Below are 18057 nucleotides of genomic sequence, written 5' to 3'. Positions count from 1 at the left end.
CTTACGAGAAATTGGAAAAGTTTCTTTCACTACTATCAACTACATTTAGCACGATTTTTTATGTTATCTGGTGGCAGCCTCATTTCGTGACTAATTATCTAATAACTGTCTGATATAAGAAAGAATTTCTATGAAAGAAAAGAAGATATTTTTCGAAATTCTCTCGGATACAAACGTATGATGTTCACTTTTAATATGGATAACATTCATACGTTTTTCGTATACAAATAGACAGGAAAGCTTTGTCACAGTTATTGTTACTGTTATTGTTTAGGAAAATGAAAGAAGAAATGCCCTGAGACAGTGAAATTCCCAACAGTTATCTCCTGTTCGTCATGTACGCACAGCTTTAACAGCAATGATGACGTTTGCGGTATTTCGTCTGGCCACGTGCTCGATAGCAATTGTTTTTTGCAATGGAAACGAATTTTACCGTTCTGCCTGTAGTTGCGCGAAAGCAGCCTCGAAAATATGCAAAAAAAAAAATCCACTTAACTTTTGAGGATAATATTAAGGATGGAATGGTTTTGATTGGCAAGCAAAGTGGAGACTTTTGAAATGAGGAATATAGGGAAAAATGTTTTACCGGACGCAAGGATTAAAAACTTGTGAAAGGGTGAACGATGACTTCCCTTCAGAAACTGTTAATGGCAGATTTCAAATAATCAAATATTGACAACAACAACTAGCTCAAGATTTTCCTTATAAAATGGCGGCTTTCCTGGAACATTGCTTAAGAACGTTGTGATCGATCTGCCTTCGCTGGTAAGCTACAGGCTTTGTCTGGACGATGTAGCTGAATTCCGATGTGCTCCTGCGATTCGAAGGACATAAGTCCAACTTATTTATTAAGTTGAAGACATCAATCCCCTTGTTTTCTTTGCATATCTTTGTCGTCTGCATGAACAAGACCCGTATGCAGGTTTTCATAGGTTGGATGAGAGCAAAATGACAATTCATTATATATTGTTTGCAAATGGTGGTGGACCAGAAATAGTGTACATATCAAAATAAGTTTAATTTATTCTCGTTTTTAATCCAGGAGATCTAACGTTTGAAAAAATAAATTTACTTTTAAAACTCTTGGTTTATAATATAAAAATCTATAAATAATTTTATTAATTTTTATATTAAGGCATACACACACTATAGAGATACATGTGGAATAAATAAGAAGAAGAGATAAATATGTACATTTCCTTTTTTTGTTTAACGGCAAAAAGACAGCTACGCTACGTTATAAAAATTACTAATTTATGCATACAGTGGGTCGAAGTTTTGTCGATATACTTGAGTTGAGAGACGAATGCATCTGCAGTGCCCGCCACGAAGACAACTTTGAATTAAACAGTGGATTTTCCGTCAACTTTCATTTATGTCATTTGCGTTTTGCTTGCAAGAGCGTGCAAGTAAACGCATGTGTTAAACTAAAAAGTAAGCAAAATGAATGCCTAGAGTGGCAGTCTGTTAACTTAAAAAAAGAGCAAAAAGTTAATAATGTTCAAACGACTTGGGCGGCATCTGATATCTGTTGATGGGAATTTAGCACAAATGGTGGAGCGTAGCAAAATGACATTCAAAACGAATACGGCATCGAGAATACGCATATCGATATCGATTGCACGTATTGACATCTTAAATGGAAATGTATTCCGAGTAATTTTAAATAAACGGAGCAATTAAAAGATGAAAAGATGAAGAGAATTTTGTTCTTAAAGAAATTCGAGAAAATAAAATCGATTGATCTCTGCGCACGCTTTTATTACATAACCTGTATGTATTCGTTATTGGCGACACCATTCACAAGTCATTTTATTTTTAAACTCTGCATCATTTACGGTGTACGATGTATGTAACACCTAGCAGAACTTAAGATAGCCCCAGCTTTTATTAGCGCAATAGAATGAAAATCATTTTCTGAATCGCTTGGCTCTCTGTCTGTCTACCTCTCTCCCTTTCTGATTTTTTGTCAGTTTATATCTTATGTTCCACATTAAATGTTATGTAAGCATAATAATAAGTTGCAAGTCGTTGTGGTGTGAAATTTGATACACTGTTGTGTTTTGATCAAAGTGTTTAAGGCTTAGCATTAAAAATGTTGCCAATGTATTCTATTTCTTGACGAAAAAAAAAAACATAATAAGAGGAGAGAGCGGTTTTTGCTCCTTTCTCATGTAAGGGTTCTCAGGAAAACTACGCCTTTACGTAAAAAACGTACAATTTCTAGCAAGGAATTATATGAGATAGGCTGACGATGACATTTTTAGTAGTTGTACAAATACGAACATCTTATTCCTACTTACACTACTAGAAGAATACTAGCATCCTTAAAAGGAAAAATTCACCTAGCAAAAGAACACGGCTTGTGCGTTGCAGTCTAGAAAATTTACCGTTTGATTTGATTGACGTAATCAGAGTTCTTGGATCTTAAACTTTTTCTACATTCACTGTCAAGGTGGTAATTGATCAACAAGCACAGTGAAGCCTTATGGCGGAAGCAGTCAGTTGATCAATTGGTGAGTCCTGACTACTGGGTGCGGCCCTTCGGGGAGTACTCGTGGTGGTTGTGGTTGGCAGTTCCAAGCCAAAGTGGAACAATCGAGTGCAGCTAGGCCCTCGCCACTCACCAGAGTGGGGTTTATTGTTCCATACACAATAAACTGATCTGGACTCTGGTGCTGTTTAGGCCCCTACTCTGTGGGGATTGTCTAACTCGCCAGGGGGCGTAGTATGCTTAAAAAGTGGTTTGGGCCACCGTGGGGTTAAGCCTTACAGGCAGGAACCCACGTTAAACCCTTGCCACAAATTCTGTCAAGATATAGCATATTATTGCGTCTGTTGCTAGGCTATGCAGATCCGTTTGGTAAAAAATTTGATGATTCGTCCCCTATCCATGTGATTTCGACCCAATACCTGTCATATAGCTGACAAAGAGGAAATCTAGTCATTGAAAACAAAGCTCTCTGCTGGGAGCTGCGAACAAGAAAAAGCCTTTGTTTCGATAAGTAAACAACATATACTTTTATTTAATTGACCTGACTAATGGATATCCGATAGACGCAACCTATAAAATATTGACTGCGTTGCACTTTCTCAATCGAGTACAATGTATAACGTGTAGGTAGATATTTATTTAGTTATTACGATCAAGAAATATCAATTTTAATGCTTTCTACATTTCCGGCTTTCTTATACCTGCCTACTCTCACCAGTATAAAATGGAGGAATATAAAAGCATTGCAGGCTTTCAATCCACTAGAAGATGATCGATTAAAACCTTCATACTTCTTAAAAAAGAAGCTTCGCGTTATTTTCTTTTAGATTCCCATCATAAACGACTTGTGGTGTTTAGCATTCCATGGAAAACTACAATGGAAAGATATGCGTATACAGTGAATCTATTCGAGCTACGTGCCGTGCATGTGAGATGAAGAAATAAGAAAAATTTTCCTTTTAAATCAAAGGAAATACCCTTGTTGTTTTCAGAAGATTTTCTACATCCACAACGATCAATAGTTTGGCGCGCTTTACGACCCGAACCTAGAATGTATTTGAAAGCGAAATATGAATACTTTCACGATTACGAACTACATAACTTCGACCGGAACAACATCTGTTTTCAACAAAATGGAACAGTAGGCCATATATCTCATGACACACACGATCAATTTCTCGAAAGAAAAGGGTAATCTTTAAAAAGACCGATATAAACTGGCCATCAACAAGATCATGCGATTAAGCTCCATTGAAATTTTTTTCTTTGTGGTTATGTTAACAATGTCAACAGTCAATGACTTACTCCAATAAATCATAAACTCTCAATGAGTGTATTTTTCAAGATTATTCGTGTTGTTGATGAAATAAGAGCAAATTTATAAGGAAAAGTGACACACATTGGTATTTCAAGAATGAGTTTTTAGAAAATGAGAGACGATACTTTACATGAAATAATTCCTAGATAAAGCTGTTGGGAGACAATAAGCACGTAACATCTGATGATAATATTTTTTACAGCTGTATATATCCATGTACAGTATTCGGATTTGATCACCCTTTTCTTTTCTTTTAATCATATTATATCTTGAAAAGTATTCACCTTTTCTAGAAGAAAGCTTAGCAAGTACTGAAGGCTATCAAGCAAAGCTGTGACTATTGCATCCGTAGTGTTTATCTTCAAGCTTTATGTAGCAATAAAAGCTACTGGGCGTAACATAGCTTTTTGGGGCTTTGGAAAGGTTGCGTACTGTGTCAAGAAAACCGCTTTTCCAACAAACTTAAATTTTTCTGTGTAAATCGAAGAACAAAGCTAATGAAACCCGGTGGGTTATGAATAGGGGACACGTTCTAATATTCGAAAAACAAAATGAAACACGATGGAAGTTAGACCAACCATTAAGGCTAAATATTCAATGGAGATCACGTTGCCTAAATTGTGTTTACGGAATTGAAAAAATTTATATCGTCATCGATGGTACCTTTGAAACATTTAAAGCTCAGCTGTAAGAAGCAAAGTTTCCATTTTTTTTTTGTTTTTTTTTTTTTTTTTTTTTTGTTAATCTCTTAATCTTCTTCTTTTCCTTAAGAAAAGAACAAACTTTTTATAAAACTCATTTCCAATTATTTATATATAAGTGCGACATTAATGTGATAAGCGTATGTTTATCAAAACGTCAATTACAAAACGTTTTACGTTCAATTCCCAAACAGGAAAATAAAGAGAAAAAAAAAAAAAAAGAAAGAAAACAAAAGTCAGCAAGTATAAAAATCGTAAAGAGACAGAAGAAATCATAAACCATACGGAAAGACAAAAGCCCGTTTATTATTCCCTAAAGATATTAATAAAATATGTTCGGTGAAAAAATACCTTTGGGTGAAGAGGGAAAAGATAACAGCAATAAACACATTATTCAATACACTACACTACACAAATGCAGCATTGAGTAGTAAAAAACAACACAGCGTTATAAAAATAAGAGAAAAGAACGAATGGTGTAGAAAAAAAAAAAAAAAAAAAAAAAAACAGGAAAAAAAAAATAGATAAATAAATAAATAAAAATCACTTGAATTGCTTTGTAAACATTGAGCCACGAGCAACTAAGTGACAAAGTGCTAAAAACACAATAAAACACACATATGAATGGGTGAATAAACGAACAGAATTGCTGCGATTGCACAAAACATGGAACAATTGAGAACAAATTGACAAAACACATAAAAAACATTAATAAATTTCATACCAACTACCGGAGGGTATATTAATTTTTCATTCCATTTGCTTATATTGTCTGCCTGGATTACCCTGACTGTCTGATAACTTGATAAAGTTTCAAATAAATAAGGAAAAGAAATTAGATATAAAACGCTTATGCTTACGCTGTGCTGCTCTTGGGTATTAAAATAAATTAAACTTATTCACGGAAAAATTCCTAGGAAGCATTAACGCGTCTGTTTAAGACATAAAATATAAACACAAAAGTACTAAATGTGAAAATGAATATATTTATGTAAAACTTCGTAGATGGCATAAAAACCTTACTTACGATAACTAAGCATTAGATGATTAGTTTTACATATCAGAGTAAATCAAAGTATCTGATGGTTCTCTTTATCCTTTACATTGCGTAATCGTTAAGCAAATTCATTTATGGGCCCACCGATAAATACCCTACAAAACCCTACTATTATTCATTGAATGATTTTTTTAAAACAAACCTTTTTATGGGAGGTAGTCGAAAATGTTGCCTAATCCGAAACATTTTTAGTGTCGTGTGTCGGTGGGTCAATATACATTAGGGTGACGAATGTCATCAAAATATCTCAAAAATTGCATCCTATAGGTTGGACACGGACCGACGGACAGACAAGCTTATATCAATATATGAATCTACCTCAATTCTCTTCGGCCATTGGATACATCCACACAAAGTTAGTATACGCTTGTACCGCAACTGGTGTAAGGTACAGTCACAAACATGAATACTTTAAATAGTGTAGGAGGGCTTTTAATTGTGGATTTATTCACGCAAACCGTAAACTAAGTTCTACCACAGATTACAGCGAATGTAGGAAAATTTTCCGATCCAAGAAAATATTATCCGAAGAATGAATAACAAAAATATATAACATATCTCGAGCACCAATCATGTTGACCATTTTCCAACTTTGCCTAGAGCCACAAAATTGCTTTTCATTAACAGTAAGTTAAGCTCCTAAATAACTAAATTGGTTCATAGAGAAATCGCCACAATTTCCAAATTAAATACCGTTTGTTAGTCTTACTTAGGGGAAAATATACCTATTGCTCCATAATTACGGGCTTTGGGGGTAATCCGTACCACTACAAATGCGCTTGTTTATCATAGGTTGCTATATTACAACAACTACTAATCAAAGGCTCTATGGTCGCCTCTGACCTGCTATTATGGGCTTTTGGGCGTGGTATTTAGCAAAACAAATTTAATTTTCCGTCTGAAGGATGTCTTCTAGGATACTTTTTTCATCAGAAAGCAATAAGAGAGCTCAAACAAGGTCTACCGATCTAATTAAATTTAAGTCACGAAAGCGATCTCTTTCCTTCCGTTATTATTATTTTGATTAGTATAACATAAACAAGGAATAGCAAGCATATAAACTTCAAGGATAAGAGTTTAATTTTCTCTGCCTGAAGGGGACTTGAGTTGGTGCCAGGATTGCTTTCATTTTTTTCGTTTTTTGTTACCCAATTTTCAATTTCACGAAAAATTCAATATGTTTGATTTTGTTGCTCAAACAAAACAATAACTCAGATCAATGATTTTTTCCTTAGGAGTGAAATATCCAAAAAAGAAAAAAAAAAAACCATATCGTTCAATATGCGGAAAAGAAATGTACATCGATTTCGTTTATGTTTTCTTGTATACGACCGTATGTTTACCAAAATCCTTTTCTTTTTTTTTTTATGCATTTCAACTGTTTTGTATAGTTTATTTATTTCTATGGTTTCTCACATTTGAATATCGAACGGTTTATTTTTTTGGGTCATCTGATATTTAAATTTAAACATGAATAAACGAAAATTACATAAAAAATGGTTTGGCAAAGCAAAATAAATAAAGTTTTGTTGGAACCTTGCAGAGAGAAACGAAACAAAATCTTAATAAATCAATAGTCGATTTGGGGAGAAATTTCGCGTAACCATTATCCATTGATAGTGTATAGAAAAGCAATCCCAGTTTTTCTAAACGAGAAAAACCGTATATGCCATCTAAACCAAAAGCGTAGAGTTGACATTTTTTTTTGAAAGGGACGGAAAGGTAAACAAATTATAACATTAGAGAAATATGTTCCTTATAATTTTAAGTAAAATTTTAGGTAAAAAAGGAAAATTTTAATAATATATAAAAAAAGGCAAGACTACAACCATTCTCGGGAAGCGCCTTCTACACGACGGACTATGCGACATGCAGCGTAATTAGTACGAATTCGTAAATAACAGGCAAAAAAGTTAGATATTTTTTACGCCTTCATAGCTGGCTAAAATACGGAAAGAATTGTAACACGTACTAGAATAGTACTAACTACAGTGACGTGGTGATAAATACATATTTTCTAAGGCAAGTTCGAAGATTTACTATCATGTTAAAATATTCTGCAGAGATTTTTTCTAGACGATGTCACTTTTGTCACATCTGCCAAATACAATGTACAATTCTATATAAATAAATATAAATAAATTATTATTATTATTATTAATAATCTAGCCATGGGAATAAACTTCAAGACTAAGGTCTTAAAACACTAACATCTGTCCCACTTGAAACTTGAACCCACAACCTATGGGTTGTCAGTCATTGTTCCTCATACATATTTATTATATAATTAACATTGAAACCTTCATAACACATTTCCAATTCGTTGATAGTGCCAATGAACCCTTACGATTCATTGTCAGTCTCACCTGCGTTCAATGAACGGCTCGATGAAGGCACACAAATATATTTTTGTTTAATAATGCTTTTAAATGGACATACATATATACATTTTGTCAGTATATTAGAAAAGCTAGGAATCGAAAATTAAAAAAGAAATTAACATTTCAATAGGGATTCATTTGACATAGGTGGTCTGGTCAGAGCGCTTGAGGAAGACCTTGAAATGTCAAACTCAAATTTTTTCTTTTATAACAGAACTATACATCAACATACTCTACAGCGTAGTCTACTTAAGTTCTTTGGCAAAACTATCACTTGTTTGATTTTTGAGGCATTCTTAAGACTTGTAAATTAAAGCTTTATATCAAAATTGATACATCTTGTCGGAATGTAAAGTAAGTTTTTGCAAAAAATGTTGATGATTTCAAAACTTTGTTCTGGCATGTGACGTTGCATGATTAAATTGTAGACCTTGACCGATTGAAAAGTCAAAAGAAACTAAAAGAAAATATATGACGTAAACTCAAAACCCTATAAAGTTATTGATATCTACTCTTAAATGTTGCCAATCATTTAACAAAGAAGAAGAACGACGAGGATGAAAACCATAAAGAAAACTTTCCATGAATAGCTTTTGTTAAAAAGTGTAAATTTTAAGCAATTAGTGTTCAATACGTCAACATAACGCCAAACGTAAATGATGCACGACTTTCGAACCGTTTTTTTCTAATATTATCATGTAAACCGTTCTCTTCCCGCTAAGCTACCTTTTTTTGTTAATGGTCACTAAACATGTTTAATGCTTTTTAATTCCTCTCCATTCGTTATACGTATTTTTTTTTTTTCTTTAATATGATAAGCGCCACTTTGCCTCTTAATCATACCTAGTGTTATGAATGCAATATATATATATATATATATGCACACATAACATATATATCGGTTTTGCTTATTTTGTTCATTTTTTGTGCTTTTGTTCGTTTGCCTTTTCCTTTTTTTTTTTTATAAAATGACCCCATGATAACAAAAATTGTCGTTGCCGTTAGTTAAGCTCTTAAAACAACATAACATTTGTTGTTCTACAATCTTCCAATAATTCTTCTTTAGAGTTGCGTCGTAGCAGCCCGAATTGTGTGTGTGTGTGAGCGTGTTATTTTTTATGCAGAACGAGAATGAGAATTTTGCGTCATGGACGTGTTGGTCACGAAATGAAAAGAGGAGTCGGATTTTGTGTGTTGAATGTGAATTCTTTTTGCTTTTTTTCGCATCACATTTTATTCTTGGTCGCCAAAGTTTATCCGTTTTTTTCTCGATTGGTTGGGCAAAACACAATTTAATGCTTTAAAAGTTGTGAAAATACGTGCTGCGAAAGTAAATATACCGTAAGAAATGCGAAAGAAATAAAAATAATAACAATACTGCGAAAACAAATTGAAACGCTTCATATAAACACACGCACTGAAACTGGCATAACGATAGAAAACTTGTTTAAAAAGTCGTTATAAAAAATAAAATAAATAAAACATGTAAAAATACCATTAAATGCTCTACAAGACTCTACAGCTATTCAGAAGACCTTTTAAAATGTGGCGGTTTATGGGAAGTGGTCGAAAAATTAATCCGATCCGAAGCATTTTTATTAATGTTCGTCCTTAGGCTACAACATGTCATTGCATCGGATTTTGTCAACTGCGACCGATAGGCTGAACATAAAAAAAACGAGACGGATAGACGGACAGATGCAGAGACAAATTGCCCCCCGAATCTGTCGGTATAATAAAAGGTGGTTATAATGTACCATTGTACCACAAGCGGTGTAGCGTGTTACAAATAACAACGAAAGGTTCGATATTTTGGAACGATTCTTGAATACCCATCAAAAACTTGTCTCCAGGCTTTGACGTGTGACTTTGTTTGTCCTTATCCTAATATTCCTCCATTCAATGCCCATCAATCCAAATCGGTATATTGTTATACCTTATTACTGGTATTATCATTGGTATTATAATTTATTTACACCAAAGAAATAAATATCCAAACTAGAAACTAAGGCAAAACACAAACAATCAAGATTATCAGTTATTCTTTTTGAAAAAATGTACCCTACATAGTTATGTCCATGAAGTTAGACCATGCCTTGAATTTAGGAGAATTTTTAGCAATCGCGAGGTATATGTTTAATCGTAACTTCTTGTCCGCATTTGCCAACTGAAGGAGTAAACTTCTTAAGGGCCCGCTTGCAAATCGGCTTCGAATTCTTGCGAGTGTTTGGATTCTGGTTGCCTCGCCCTTAATTGAATGTGGTGGTGGAACATGATTGGATTTAGTTCTGTTAATGTTTGTTGTTCTGTTAATGTTTTTTTGAAGGTCAAACTTTTCCAGAGGAGCAAAGATGAGAATTTGTCTGCTAGGTTTGCTCGCTTATTTCTCAACAGACCAATATGACTCGATATCAAAAAAATCTAAATTTAAATATAATCTTTCAAAGTTATTCAAAACAATAAATCGAATTCTCTTTTCCCCAATTTTACCTGTGCTTCCCAGAGACGATATCATCTGCGATTTATTATGACGATCGGTTCAAAATCATATAATCTTGAAATTTAGCAAGCTGACATGCTTTAGTCCAAGGACGAACACTCTTGAAAATGGTTCGGTGGACCCCGTTTACTTTTCCGATAATTGTAGGGTGGTGTAGTGTATTTAATGATCGGATAGAGTGTTTTTATTTGTTTTTATTTATATGATATATTATTTTGATTTTTCAACTTCATCTGATGCATTGAGTAAAACGAGTTTCGAATTTTCAAGGCAACTGACGAGCAAAAGCAAAGAAGTAGACCTGTAAGATCTAAGGCCATCCTTATCGATCCTATGTCAAGAACATAAGAAAGTTAATTTATCTCCATTTTCCGGGATTGAATGTAAAGACTTATCAATATAAAATACAGTAAATCTCAAGAAAGGAAAAAAAGTTCATAGTGAGATGTTTAGAGAAAAAAACCTTTGACTTAGTTTTATGTTAATTATCCTATGCGATTAAGCGAACTTTTCATTTCTATGAAAAACCAAAACCAGACCTGGTAATGTTTGCTAACTTTAACCGCCCACACTAACCAGGATAAATTTTTATGTCCACAATGGAAAGTAAACGAGTGGAAACCAAAACATCAAACAAATACAGGAACACATACACAAAATCTTGCAATTTTCTCTTCTTGCCGCTGTTACCGACGTCCTTCTGCATGATGTTATTATTCCTTTTTCATATATTTATAGCATTACGAACCAATTGCGTAACTTCAAAGAAACGTTAGCACAACTCACATGCAGTGACTTTAAAAGAGGATTACATCTTTTTTTTATCTGATACGTCGTCTCTTAATAAGGGCGTATTAGGTTAGTGAGGATGTACGCAACATCTTGAAGGACTTTAGATGAACCCACACTTTATTATACCTATCGATTCAAGATTACTTTCCGAAAAGACCTCTGTTCATCTTTTCGGCGCTTGATTACATAATTTTGAATTGAAACTCAAAGATCGTCATACTCGAACTATTGCGATAAATTTTGAACTTTCTTGGCTACGACCGTCATTGAAAATGTATCGTGTGGGACGACTGCTACCATTCCTCATACAACATACTATTAAAGAATATTTCATGGGTTAACCAGATGTGAAGAGTTTGGATAGGATCGAAAAGTTTTGGGTTTGCCTTCCGTTAAACCTTCTGTTAAATAATAAGCACCTGTGTGATAACAAAGATTTAATTTTTAATAATTCACGCTAGCAATGGGTACAAAATACCGGTACTGTGCAAATTTTAGACCTTAAAGATGGGGCTTGCTGTTAAATAAAAATTGTCAATAGAATGAAGTCCTTAGAAGAGGAAGATCTCTTACAAAAATAACTTCAAATTAACTAAATTTGTATCCCGTCCATATTTTGCCTCCGCATCTTTATAAGGATTCTTACCAAAGCCTTTACCCGAATCCTTTACTACGAAATATGATATGTTTATTGTGTTGTGTAAAAAAATTTGATTTAGAGTTGCATTTGGCGAAGTGATATAAGATTTAAGCTATAAAAAGTTCGACCCTGCCCGAATACAACGCTTTAATTAGCTTCTTTTTTGGTTGGTAGTACTTTTATTTAAAAATACTTTCCTGGAAATGATCGCGTCTTGATTTTCAGAAAATATCAATTTTTAGTTATTTTTCTAAATAAAAAAGTTTCTACCCACTAAGCACACAAGAGCAAATAAGGTTGGCCTTAAAATTGAGTAGTGAAATTTGCTTTAGGTTTCTTAGAGCATAGCAATGATATCACGCGATCGCGTAAAAAAAAAACCAATGTGGGTGTACATCATGTGTGTGGCTCGTTATATCATTTTGTTAAAACCACAGTTTGTCCAAACGATTATCGTTCCACTAGTGCTCCTCCTTTTAAAAGCATGAAGGGAGCTAATTACTCAACTAAACCATAAATCCAACTAATCCGTCAGTTTTTAACGAAGTAAGAATCTTTAAGGAACGATATGGGAGGTCCCTTTACTTTAAATGCTATAATTATTTACTTTATATGGAGCGATTTGACCGAACAATCGTGACTCATTCTGAATTCACGAAACATGGCTGGAATAAATATTTCCATAAGCCATGCAATTGCACAACGTTTTAAGTCGCTTTGGTAATAAGTAGTGTACGTTATCAGACTAATAAAATATAATATATAGCTCAACTTGCAATTTTCTATTCCTTACTTCAAAGACTTGTGAGTGCAAACGAATCTTTTGAAAATGCAACTACACTTCCACTGTAAATTTAAAACGAAACGAACTGTGTCACTGTCTTTAAGCTTCTACAGATTAAGTGTTGTAGATGTGAAATTTGATGCCCTTTACATTGAAGAAGATAAGGGAGACTTAACGACATTGCGACATGCAGCAATTATAACTTCAAGTAGAAACCCACAATAAACTTTAGCTGCTTGTTTAGATTAAACGAAAACTTCTTATGAAATATAAAGCGATTGGCAGAGCTACTGTACAATTGTTAATGACTTTTTTATTCAGCATTTAAGAGCAAAAGAAAACGATCTCTTATCAAATAGAACAGAAGTTTTTCGTGTGAAGTTTTCATCAGAAGCTTTTACCGCTCAGATCGTAATTTTCTTTAGAAAATAACAATCAAATAAGATTTTAACGCTTCATGTTGATGCAAATGCTCGAACATATTTGAAAGTGTTCGGCCCTAGCAAGGTCATTCACTTTTGAAGAGATTTTATTTCATCCAATACTACCAGGTTCCTATTCTTCGTAGAACATAAACCAGGTAACCTGCGGATTGGAGCACTAGATTTGACCTTGACTTCTTCGAGGCTCGCAATAATCGCCTAAATCCGTTTTTCGACATTCATATAACAAAGAAACCTTTTATCATAATGCAAAAGCCGATCGTCTTTAAGATTGTAGTCCCAGAATTTATTTCCCTGGCTAAATTAATAATAATAATGATAGTAATAATAATAACATAATTCGATATTGTTCGTGTAATTATCTGTCTACTATGTTCGTGTCTACGCATTGTCAAAGCAGACGAGCTGCCATCGCTTGTTATTACCCTTGATTATAGAGAATTTGAAATTCATATATTTTAGTTGCCGTTTCCTCATAACCAATGAAATTCGTCTGAAGCTATGTGCTTTAATTTTTCAATTATAAGGATGGTGTGTGGTTGTGGAAAAAACACGCATTTCCAAGCTATGTACTAAGCAAAAGAAAAACTTCGAGGCGTTTTTCATAGAAATTCAAAAATACCTTTCTGACATTTCAAATGAACTTTTCTGTACCATGCCCGCTTTGGTGGTAAGACCATTGTAAAATTTCTGAGATTTCTGACGGGGCAAAGTGAAACAAGCGATTTTCGCAGGCCTGCTTTGAAATTAACTTTTCATCACTATCATGGGTCGGTCGGCGTGCTCTATACGGTCGAATAATCAAAGCTTTCCTAATAGGCTTCGCTAATTTTTGCCGAGTCATTAAAAACACGTATAGTCTGGCGTTTTGTCAGAAACCCGCTTTAAAAACCCGGGTTATTGGCAATAGAAAGTAGAGGCAATCGTGTCGCCAAGTTGCAGTAGCTCGTGACAATATTTACTTTACGTACAATTAGTTTGAACTTGTGTAATTTCCTCCACATTGGATTACGATATTTCTTGCACATAATTGAAAAATGGGACCCACTTTTCATAGCTCGTTAAAAATCACTTCAAAAGTCCTTCAATTTCATATCGTTTCGGAGGTAGTTCCTAGTTAGAAATCCTGCTTTTTAAATTTTTCACTAATAACTCATGTGAAAACCGTATCTCGAGCATCGTTTTGCGAGCACCTTTAAAGCTGCCAAGGCTTCCTTTTGTCGCGGCATCATAACAAAAAGTATACCGCCGCTTTTAAATTCTTTGTTAACTTCAGTGAGTTTTTTAACGTTTGCTCGACAAAAACTCATTTCGTCTCTCACATTGAACACTTCATAGCGGAGAAGCATAGACAATTTGTATGCTACGCATTTTGATAAAACATCTTCACCATAAATGCCACGGGATTTTTTCTCAATTTTATGAAGCGTTATCGCCTTGATGTTGTGATGTATAGCGAAATTTTTTACAAGTTTGGCTCGTTTTTAAAACGCAGTTGTTTACGCCCGATTAAAAAGCATTTTTTTTCTTCAACTATCTATGGACTGCTAACCTTTACACGCGCTTAAAGACGGCTTGATAGTGTTAATGCTATGATGCTGAAAGATCAGAAAAACGTTTCAAAGTGTTAGTTAGATGTATTACGGAAAACGGTCCGATCCGAATCATTTTCATTAGCACGTCAGTGTAAAACAATCCATCAAAATATCTCAAAATTGCTTTCTGTAGATTGAACATAAGATAACAAGGTGTACTGACGGACATACATGCTTAAATCGATTCAAAAATTCAATCTGAATCGACCGGTTCAATAACAGTTGACTCTCTCTCAAGTCCTCGGTGAGACTGCATACATTCGCACAAACTTAATATAACCTCGGGCCGCAAAAGGAGTAGGGTACAAATATTGCGACGCACATCTAAAAAAAAAACAAAAAAAAAGTAAAAAATTGAATTGCACATTCTTTAATGCATTCGTTTTCATCAGGCTTCCGCAGAGATTTATCCCAAAAAAAAAAAAAAAAAAAAACATGCGTTAGCAACTGTTTCCAAATAACTTAATATCTTTGTTCCGTTCTTACCGCTTCTGTGACTGCATTGCGATTCGTTAAATTTAAAAAAATAAATAATAAAAATAACTTCAAACAAATACAGTAATACGCTCAACACAATGTCACTCGATATCAATTGTTTGAAAAAAAAATAAAATAACAGGAAAAACTTTACGCACACACACATAACGACTGAACAAATGTACATAATAAAATATGAAACATATATTTATAGATCTTTACACACATTGTTGAATAAGTAAGTGTTACAAGCAATAAAAAATTTTGCATACACGCGTATACACGCTCGACGGGTACACCACCACAACTGCAGGCATTTTAATGGTGATGCTTTTTGCGTTTTCCTGCTTAACAAAGTGTTTTTGCATGGAATTGGAAAAAAAGCGAACAAATAAAACAAATAGACAGAAATAATATTCGATTTTAAACGAACGAAGCGATACCCTATATACATGTACTTCTTGCTTAAAAGAAATTTGCAAAAGTTATTTCTCCGTTATATGGAATAAAAACAAAATGCATAATTTAGATAAATATTTCGTTTTTAATATTTGATTTGTTTCAAAAAATATCGTAAACGATGTTGCACGGCTTGGCTTGTGCTAGGCTTTAGAAAGACTAATCTCCACAATATTTGCTTTTTTTTTTGTTTTGCGTAATATTTGCAAAACATATAGAAATTTTAGCTAAGAAGACGATCTTGTCTCCTCGCGGGCTTATATAGATCAGTGATTAAAAACAAAAAAAACTTAGGTCTCTTTACTCTTCTTAGTTTTTAAAAGAAAGATAAGTTCCAGAGATCGATTTAGCTTGATACGCTTATCAAGGACTTATGCATATTTGTATGTATACTTGTTTGATGTGGAATTCTGAGGAAACTTTGCCATGGCCGTCCATTTATAACCTGTCCAGCTTCCATGCACCCACCACATCGTGTCTTTATGCATTTCTTTTTCTTTTCGGTTTTTCTCCTGGCCATTTTCCTATTCCTGCTTTCTTCCATCCGCCTCTCCCTGTCTTCGCTTCTGTCTTTTGTCCGTTTTTGAAATTTTGAAGCTCGAAAAGCGGAAGTGAAAAATTGAAGCACCGCATATGCTTTCTACTATAGTTTCTCTTTTCAACTTCACCACTTATGTTTGGAATAGATTTGCCCACGAAAGCATTTACAACAATAAATGAAGGTTGGCAAAGCAATTCCGCCTAAGCCGTAGCTCGATAGATCTTTGAGAAGCCGTCCAATCGCTAAAAAAATACTGTGCAATTTTCAGGTACTGATTAAAGTCAACGGTTTTCAAGACTCTTTTCTAGAACAGTATAGTTTCCTCGATTCGCCTTTAATTGAAATTGGGAACACTTTCTGCCACTTTACGCCTTTCATTCTCATTATTATAATTAGTTTAGCCCGAGAAATAAATTCTAGGACTAAAGGCTAACGGACATTGAGTTGTTAGTCAAAAACCTTCACCTACTCGGTCACTCGGGCTTTATTTTATTAGATTTTAGAAAAAAAGCCTGAATTACTTCAACTGTAAAGATAACCCTTCTAAGTCACTTTCAGGACAAAGGCTCCTATATATGGTAATTATACTAAAGTGCTATATGTATATAGAGAGAGAAACTTAATATGCCTCTCGCCGATAGACAGAAACCCTTACGGAAAGAAATAGAAAATGAAAAGAAACAAAACTATCAACAGAAAGATGAATGTTTTTTCTACTCAAGTCTCAGTGTGTACGGGTATGTTTTGTCAGCGCGCTTCGCAGAGTTTTTGTTATAATGTAAAATTGTATTGTGCAAAAAGGAAATTCTATACAATTTATGTATTTTCTATCTTTCCTTTTTTGCTCTCTTTATTGTTTTTTTTTCCCCCCAATTTTATTTATAATTGAGATTAAACAAAAAAGATTTAAGTTTACGTTTCTAGCGGGAAATATTTAATGCACTTCTTTGTTGGATGATTTTATTCTTTTAATCTCTTTTCGTTTTTCATTTCAGGTCCTGATTTCACTAATTATCATAATAATATTGATCATAAGACACCCCTACAACATGATGCCAATTCATTGACTCTGGATAATGAAGTCATGCATAATGATGCTGGCGCTGCTACAACTACGGCTGTAGATGTAACCATTACTGCTGCTTTAGCTGCCAGCTCGTTAATAACGTTCATTATGAGCAACGTTTCACTGAAGCATTTTCTGTTAATATTATTAAGAGTTTCTTTTCCTTCTGTAGTATAGCAATTTATAAGGATTTCATTTAAAGTAGATTAAATGTTTTTATTTTTTTTCGTTTCATTTTTTTTTTTTTTTTTTTTTAAAAAAATTTTATAAAAATTAATTTTGAAAAAACGAATAAACAAAAGAATTGCAAAATAATTTTAAAAGTAACGAAAACACAAAAAAAAAACAACAAAATATTTAACAAAAAGAATATAACAAGAAAGATCAAAATTAGTCAAAGAAAGAGACACAAAAAAAAAAAAAAAAATAATAATAATAAATCATAGTAAATAAGTTTCCGTGCTAAACAAAAGAAAGATATGTAAATGCTTCAGTAAAATATAAATTAAAAAATTTATTTGTTATGTCTTTTTAATTAAATAAACTCAAAATGTGGAACTTTAAAGAGCATCCTTTTCTTTTTCTTTTTTTTTTTTTTAATAAATTGTAATGAAAAAGTTAATGTTAAAAAATTGGCGAATAAGAAGAAGAGTCTTAAGAAAAAAAAAAATTCTATTCCGAAGAATTCATAATCTCGATGGCATGCGTAACTTTGACTTTCCGTGCGTCACCGCAGGAAGGTTGATCAAATACCTCACGCCTGACTTAGTTGAGCAACCGTTACTCATTTCAGCTGCAAGTCATAATCG

General features: G+C 33.6%; 1 protein-coding gene across 3 annotated transcripts in view; it reads left to right on the top strand.

The window, feature by feature from the left end:
* LOC119633856 (neurotrimin) overlaps positions 1-17514 on the top strand; it is a 57113-nt gene extending 39599 nt beyond the window's left edge. For all 3 annotated transcript variants that reach the window (XM_038027640.1, XM_038027642.1, XM_038027641.1), the window contains one exon: positions 17178-17514. In XM_038027640.1, coding sequence (XP_037883568.1) covers positions 17178-17425 — 248 coding nt within the window. In that variant the 3' untranslated portion in view covers positions 17426-17514. The remainder of the gene's footprint in view (positions 1-17177) is intronic.
* Positions 17515-18057: the final 543 nt, after the last annotated feature.

This window comes from Glossina fuscipes, unplaced genomic scaffold, assembly GCF_014805625.2.
Source record: "Glossina fuscipes isolate IAEA_lab_2018 unplaced genomic scaffold, Yale_Gfus_2 2, whole genome shotgun sequence".
Taxonomy (NCBI): domain Eukaryota; kingdom Metazoa; phylum Arthropoda; class Insecta; order Diptera; family Glossinidae; genus Glossina; species Glossina fuscipes.
The sequence above is the reverse complement of the archived record's forward strand: the minus strand, read 5'-3'. Positions and strand labels throughout refer to the sequence as shown.